Source organism: Sinocyclocheilus rhinocerous, unplaced genomic scaffold (assembly GCF_001515625.1).
Source record: "Sinocyclocheilus rhinocerous isolate Xijiao unplaced genomic scaffold, SAMN03320098_v1.1 scaffold2670, whole genome shotgun sequence".
NCBI classification, from domain to species: domain Eukaryota; kingdom Metazoa; phylum Chordata; class Actinopteri; order Cypriniformes; family Cyprinidae; genus Sinocyclocheilus; species Sinocyclocheilus rhinocerous.
Genome location: NW_015647012.1, coordinates 393,040 through 401,203, shown reverse-complemented (window position 1 = coordinate 401,203; position 8,164 = coordinate 393,040). Strand labels below are relative to the sequence as shown.

At 37.4% G+C, this 8,164-nt stretch overlaps 1 protein-coding gene across 1 annotated transcript in view; it reads left to right on the top strand.

Annotated features, from left to right (window-relative positions):
- Positions 1-8,164, top strand: part of asz1 (ankyrin repeat, SAM and basic leucine zipper domain containing 1) — a 17,856-nt gene that overhangs the window by 5,955 nt on the left and 3,737 nt on the right. Inside the window, exons 5-12 of the mRNA XM_016512409.1 lie at positions 785-896; positions 1,035-1,169; positions 1,286-1,407; positions 1,963-2,035; positions 2,462-2,518; positions 2,753-2,865; positions 5,073-5,178; positions 5,986-6,099. Of these exons, the coding sequence (XP_016367895.1) occupies positions 785-896; positions 1,035-1,169; positions 1,286-1,407; positions 1,963-2,035; positions 2,462-2,518; positions 2,753-2,865; positions 5,073-5,178; positions 5,986-6,099 (832 nt within the window). The remainder of the gene's footprint in view (positions 1-784; positions 897-1,034; positions 1,170-1,285; positions 1,408-1,962; positions 2,036-2,461; positions 2,519-2,752; positions 2,866-5,072; positions 5,179-5,985; positions 6,100-8,164) is intronic.

Here is an 8,164-nt window from a genome sequence, read left to right as displayed (position 1 = left end):
CCCCCCCCCCACCCACAAGATTCAGGATTATTATTTTTAACTAAAACCATAAAATACTTACCGTTTTTTTAAATAAAATACATGTTAACTCAAATAAAATGTCTTGCCGAGGCAACATTTATTATTTTCATTCAGTTTAACTTGATGTGCTAAAATTGCTACAAAAATTGAAATAAAAACTATATGAACATAATGGGGAAAAAATGAATAAAAAACAAACAAACAAACAACAATATGACTGAAACTTAAATTAAAATGAAACTGGTCATTTCAAAATATATATAAAAAACTATAATAGTATCTCGATGTCACTAAAATAACACTGACTACAATTATTTGTGCAAATTAATTATTAAAAAGTTTTGGAAGTTGCATTCAAAACTTGCTTGGTTCAACAAATCTGAGAGGTCATGTTGTTTACAGATATATTTAGAAGGTGTAAAGTAAGTGACAAGCTTGAATTTCTGTGCCGTCTGAAACTCGCAAGGGTTTTATTTATTTCAGATATTGTTTTCGTGAAACTGCCAGAACACTCTGTATTGTACTTTAAGATGGTGACTATGGCAAAAAACACCAATGGTGCAAGTCACTAGGCTTAGATTATCACTATTAAAGTTTTGCTTTGTTTGCTTCTGTCAATTCCATCTCAGTTTAATGCAATAAATGACTCGTTAAATATAAATGTGTCAGAGAACATAACCCCCTGTATGTGATTTATTGCCATCAGCATGATCACAGTAACATCTGGCAGTTCTGTTGTGTCTTGTTTTGTGTCCTTGCTCAGGAGCAGTATGACGTGTCTGATGCTGGCAGCCAGAGATGGCTATTGTCAGGTGATTAATTTGCTGGTTTCACATGGAGCGGAGCTGAACTTTCAGAATGATAATGGACTTACGGTAAGATCATCAATATAAGGAGTTAATTAACAAAAAGTTGTTTTTACCTGCATTTTATCATATTCATTGTCTGTTTGTATCTATTATTATATTAAATGCGTTCTCACTTCACACTTTAATATTATTCTGATTGAGCAGGCCCTCATAATAGCAGTGCAATATGGACGTGAAGTGGCCGTGTTGAAACTGCTTCAACTAGGAGCGGATAAGTTCATCAAAACCAAAATGGGGAAGACAGCAGCTGACATGGATAAAATGTCCAGTTACCCTGAGGTAGATCACCTCTGTATCTGAAGTGATCTCCAATGTCAAAGAAATCATAGAAAAGTTATTTTAAAATGTACTTTTGGGCTTGACAATGAGAAATATTAAAATCATTGCTCTTTCAGATCTCCAGGATCCTTAGTTCTACAGAGCTCTCTACTGTAAATGTCAGTGCACCCTCCAAAGCTGAGGCACTGTATACATTTCTCAATCACAATGCTGATCTTTCCTCTGCCTGCAAAGAGAGGTGAGCCTCTGTGTCTGTGACTTGGCTTGTAACTCCCTCTAGTGGTGACTGAAAATGAAAATAAATCCTTTTATTTTGAAAGAAAAAGACATGGTACACAAGATTTCCATTTCAAACTGAATGCTGCTCATTTGAACTTTCTATTCATTAGAAAATCTTTGTTTATACCTATGATTAGAAATGTTTCTTGAGCAGCAAATCAGCATATTAGAATGATTTCTGAAGGATCATGTGACACTAACGACTGGAGTAATGACTGCTGAAAATTCAGCTTTGCTATCACAGGAATAAATTACATTTTATAATATATTAAAATAGAAAACCGTTTTAAATTGTAATATTTTACTGTGATTTTGATCAAATAAATGCAGCCTTGTGAGCATAAGAGAAAAAAAATTTGAGCGGTATATGTAATTAAATATACAGATGTGTAGCAGTCATGTGCTGGTCCTCACTATAAAATATATTTAATCGTTTTACAAGTCAGCATGAAAGCAGCTAGGCTCAAATATCAATATTGTAAATGTGGGTTCATTCTTTTGTTTGACCTACCAGTTCCTCTAAGCTGAGTGATATTGAACTTCTGCTGCATGGTCTGAATCTGGATCATCTCTCGGACATCATGGTGGTGAGCCAGTCGATTTATTTTACTGTTGCACTAAAACAAATGTTTACTGTAATGCACTTACAATAGAAGTCTATGGGGCCAGTGTTCCAGAAGCGTTAAGGTTATATTTTTGTTAACATGTTTTCATTAATTATTTATTCAAATGTTTATTAGTTGATCTGTGAAATTGTTCAAATTGTCCTTTTGTCCCTTGGGAATAGTTTTTTAGATTATTTAATTTAGGGTTTGTGTTACCACCACAATTCCTGTGGATGAAGTTTGTTTTTAACATTTGTTCGACTGCAATGTATGATTGCCCAATAGACCTTCATTGTAAATGAACTGCAATGTTGATTTACCTGTATTTTATGAGGTAATTACTATTGTCTCTATTGAATATTCCTTCTCCCGTGTCTCTTACACCTCTGTTTCTTTTTTTACTGGAAGGAAAATGATGTCACTTGGAGTGACCTGTTGATCATGGAGAAGGGGGACTTGGAAAAGGTATGTAGATCATGTCTTTTTAATAGATGAGAAGATAAAAAAAAACACGAATTTTGTGCAAAACAAACATTTGTTTTCTGAGTTAATGGCAAAAATTTTACTGAATTGGATACTTTTTGGATGAATATACATATTTTTAGATATTAGATAGATATACATCTAAAAAAAACTAAATATATTGTATCTTGCGTAAAATGTTGGTTTACAAGGATAAATCAGCTCTCTTTCTCTTAGATTGGCGTAACTAATCCTGAGGATCTAAAGAAGATTCTCAGCACAATGGAGCTGATGCACCTTGATAAAGTAGATCTGGATACCCTGACGCCTCTTAATAACATAGACAGCGGGTAAAGCTCATTTAGCCTCAAGCTAATCTAAACTTTATTGTATGTTTATTATGTATCCACATCATATCCAAACCATATTTGTTCATTCATCATTAGTGCTATGAACCGTTTCCCATGCTGGTAACAGTCTGCAGTGCAGCTAAAGCACTACAGAACTCATAGCAGTACAAGTGTCTTGACAAGGCTTCCATGTAAGCCTGTCTTAATGGTTTAAGCTCTAGTAATGATTTATAAGGTGAGAAATGAACTAGTGCCGTTTCTGCATGCACCGGGCTCTGACGGATGATGGCGAGGAGTGCCATGGCGCGGCGTGGCGGCCATGTTTGACTTTAAAGTCCACACTTAATGAATCTAATCAATCTGTAATTTCTTTATTCAATGTCAAGGAGGTACAGAGAGGGCAGACAGACACTCAGTAAATTGTGCAGTTAAATCCTCTTCTGATAGGTGCTCCATAAACACACATTAAAAGGATATAGAGTTACAGTGAAATTCATTGCCACAGGTGATTTCCTGCCTAATGGGATGTATGTAAACATAAGCACTGCTGTTTTCACAAGAGTTCATAAGTTGTTTCCGGAAGATAACTCTGTGTAGCTTTGATATTTTTAGGACAAAAAAGATACAACAAGATTATTAGTCTATTAAACTGTTATTATTTTGGTTGGCTGGATTATTTAAAGGGGTCATATGATGCTGCTAAAAAGAACATTATTTTGTGTATTTGGTGTAATAAAATGTGTTTATGCGGTTTAAAGACTGCTGTTCCTGAAACCACGCTTTCTTTCTTTGCGTGCACATTTGGGCGGTGTTATGCAAATCTTCCCACATTGTGATGTAGACATGTGGGGGCGTGTTAGAACAAGCCGTTTTAGGTAGGCGTGGCCGACTCTTAACTTTTATAAAGAATATCTCTTTGGATTTGAGACTTTAGTCTTTGCAACTTTACAGATCTTCTTTATGCACCAAGAGCTTGTAACACTCCAAAGAGAAAGGAAAAATTGAAATCGCATCATATGACCCCTTTAAAATGTATCAACTAAATGCCAGTGAATGTGACCTGATGATGGAAAATGATGGATCTGCTCATGGTGCCTGTTGGTACGGTGGCATTAACCCGGTGGCATTTAGTCATCCACAAAAGCCCATCACTCATTCAGTCATAGAAAAACTAACAAAGTGACGATCAGAGCCCATCTCTCCGTCCTGGAGGAGATAGTAACTCCACAGTGTCTGACAGTGTTTACCACAGGCTCTGACAGAGTGTTAGGAGAAGAAAACGGCTGCTTGGGGAAATGCTCTGTTAAGATAACACTGTCAACATCACGTGGTATGTGTGAGCCATTACAGGAGTTTGAAATTGTAAGTGATGGCAGAAGTGCGCCAAGAATGCTGTCACCAAATCAAGTGATACCATTGGTCATTTAAGAAATATCTGCTTCAGCTTTCAATGTTTGGGATTTTAGGATAAAGAGAACTGAAGGAAATATTTAAGGAAACAATGGTATCACTTGGTTGATACCATTTGGTGATAGAACGATCGATAGAGAGATAGATAGATATACTGTAACAGATTTTATATAATTTTTCTTACACATGGTTTATGATTCTTACATATTTTGTTCATCAAAATAATCTTCACAAATGAACACAACTTTTTCTGAATTTTTAAGCCTAATTACAATTGGTAGAAGTAAAAAGCTAATCATATGCTATAAACAAACTACATCACGGTTGCATGAATTCAATGTCACCATCACTAAGCTTTAAAAAAAAAAAAAAGTTAAAATAGTTCACAAAAGTGTGATTTATAAACAAAATCAGGCTGTGTGTAGGGGAGTTTACCTGTTCGGTTTGATGACTTTTAATGCCCCTGACAACCTTTGAACTAGTTGTTAGCAACTGCGTTTTTTCAAAATTAGTATAAAAGCTTAAAAAAATAAAAAAAAGCACAAGGGCGAATTACTGATGGATTTTTTGTCATAGAATAAAATGTAAAAGTGTCTTAAGCTTGTGTTATTTCAGGCATTTAACCAAAAACCCATCAGGGCGATGCGAAGTGCTAAAATGCTCATTTCCGGGTTTTGGCCTACAAATATGTCATCCCTGGCTGCAGCACTCTAGAGGAAGTAGAAAGTTTATTTGACTACTTCGTAAGTTCATGAACAAAGGTTGTCTTTTGATAAATGTTTTCTTCTTTTTCTCAGGAGGGAAGATTTCCTTAATTTTCTGATCAGTCTGAAACAGCAGTGCTGTTACTTGACAGAAACCTTACAGGATGTCATCAGCAGATTCCCACGTAGCCCCTCTGAGGTTCGTTGTGTACTTTAAGTGTCTGCGTCCTGTGTAAAACATGACCGATTAGAAGTATTCCTGTCTGTTTCTTTAGTCTCGTGTAGCCAGGCTTCTGATTTGTGGAAGTCTGGTCTACATTGCTTTTTATTCCACCCACTTAGAAAGAAAGAGAATATCTGACTGACATGTAAAGCAACCAACAATAATTATTTTTGTTTTTATGTGCAGTTTAGGAGTGGATCTGAAATAAATAAATAAAAAACAATTAAAATAACGGTACATTAGCCAAATGTTTGTACACAAAACTCTGTAAAAATAGGAAAAATGTATAGACATGGTCAAAATCAACAAAAAGAGAGGTTTTTTTTTGTGTGTGTGTGTTCCATGGTGAGAAAAAAATTGAATTTGAAGAACATATGGGATGGTTCATTTTTAATTTTAAAGCAAATAATGCTCAAAAAGGTGCGACTAGACTGGACTGCCCAATATTTGTGAATGACTGATCTCTGCCACAATGTTTTAAACCAACATTTTTACCAACAATAATAATGCAACCTTACTTTAAAAATGGCTTCATCTGTCAAAAAACTCTGATGGGCCATATGCTTCCATCAGTTTAAATGTGCATGGCCTCTTAAGAGTGACTTCCCCAAGTGCCTGAAATTATCCATGATTACAGCCTTGAATAAATGGGAACAAATTATTCCATTGTATTTTAAACCTTCAAGTCATTTTCAGCATTTTCAACTGAAGTGGTAGTAAGCAGACAGAGCTATTGTATCTCAAGTTTTGTGCCTGCTTGTTTGTGATGCCTTTGTTTGACAGGTTGTTCTTACATGTGATCCCAAGAAAGAGGCTCAAGCCCTTTGCACCGAGCTAGTAACTCAGACAGGAGACCTCCAGAAAGAGATTCTCTGTCTTAAGACCCTGCTCAGCAAGGTCAGTCATGTCCACATTCCTTCATGTCCTCATCTTTCTTCTCTGACGCTTCTATTTACAATAGTTTTGTCTAGTAAAAATACTGTGAGACCAACAGGGGCAGCCGTTTCATCCCACTTAGATGTTCCTATAGTCTCTTTCATGATGATGAAGGGTAATCAGTTGTGAACAAATAAATTGGGTATGTTATCCGCTAGCACATTCCAGGGAAACTCTCATCAATCTTCAATGTGGAATTAGTTTAACCAGACGTGTTTGGAGCTTGCTGTAGCTCCTGGTGTTTTCAAAGCATTCAGCATTTGATTGTGGCAACCCATCTGAATAGAATCCTAATATAGAATGCTTTCTCAGGTAGTGTGTTGTCTTGTCATAAGAAACGTTCCACTACACCAGCGGTGGCGAACTCCGGTCCTGGAGAGCCGCAGCCCTGCAGAGTACAGCTCCAACCCTAATTAAAACTCACCTGCCTGTAGCTTTCTAGTAACCCTTCAGACCTTGATTAGCTTGTTCAGGTGTGTTTGATTAGGGTTGAAGCAAAACTCTGCAGGGCTGCGGCTCTCCAGGACCGACGTTCGCCACCCCTGCACTACACCATAACGGTAAGTGTAAGGTGTTCCTGTGGCTCAGTGGTAGAGCATTGCGTTAGCAGCGCAAAAGTTCGTGGGTTCAATTGCCAGGGAACACACATACTGGTAAAAAATGTATAGCCTGAATGCACTGTAAGTCGCTTTGGATAAAAGCGTCTGCTAAATGCATAAATTATTATAACTGATACTCATGCTGCAACACATGTGAAATACTGGGTTTTGGGAGAGTTTTTCCAGTGGAATATAGAGGCAAATTAACTCACCCTCTGGCCACCGAGATGTAGATGAGTTTGATTCTTCATTGAAAAACAGATTTGGAGAAATTTAGCATTACATCACTTGCTCACCTGTGGATCATCTGCAGTGAATGGGTGCCGTCAGAATGAGAGTTCAAATAGCTGATAAAAAAATCACAATACACAAGTGATACGTTTTTTACAAGACTTCAGTCCATCAGTTAACGTCATGTGAAGCTAAAAGCTGTGTTTGTAAAAAAAAAACAAATCCATAAAGACGTTTTTAACTTAAAGTCCCCATGAAATTAAAGTTTTTTTTGGGTGTTAGTATTAATATGTTAGTCTTAAGGTTATCTATAAGGCAGTGTGCTCCAAAACAGTGACAAAATTCGCATTTAGAAGATGTAAGCATTCAAAGCTTTCAGTTCGTCACATCCGCCAAAACGGCTCAACAGTTTTTTTGACGTCACATCGTACTTCAGCTTCTCATCGAACTTTCTGTCTTTGACGTCACATCGTACTTCAGCTTCTCATCAAACTTTCTGTCCAATCAAATGCTCTCTAGAATCCGAAGCGCCCGCCCCCTACACTATAAAATAGACGCTGAAGCCGCGGCTGAAATCGGTCACTTGTCCTCAGAATTAGTATTTTCTGTACAGTGAATGTCACGTAGTGCACTATATAGGGGACAGGGAACGATTCAAACAGTGTAAATATGCTTTCCATTGAGGAAAAAAAGAAGTCTGGTTTAGCACTGTGTCACGCTAACAACCGCACCGCACACACACTCTGCTCCAGTCCAGAGACACGATAGCACGGAGCGGATCACATGCGCGAGTCGGCGCAGACCACAAAATGTATCGGAGCTATTTGAATTCTACACAGAATGCTATATTTTATAGCAATGTGGATGAGATTGTGGCTGGCATACCCTGCGGCTTTACGGAGCTCAACGGCTCTGAACGGCTCTAGCCCAAGCTGTGATATAAACGAACGCTATTGGCTATTTTAAAAGGGGGCGGGCTGCTTGATATGTCCCGCCCTGTCTTCCTGTTTCAGTTAAAATGACGTCAACACATAGAGTAACGCTGCGTGTTTCTAAGCATTTCAGGGGACCTTTAAAGCCGTTGCTTCTGGTTAAAATAAAAGTCGTGTGATTTACTTGTGGATTACTGTGATATTTGTATTAGCTGTTTGGACTCATTTTGACCTCACCCATATTCTCTGAAGGGTCCATTGATG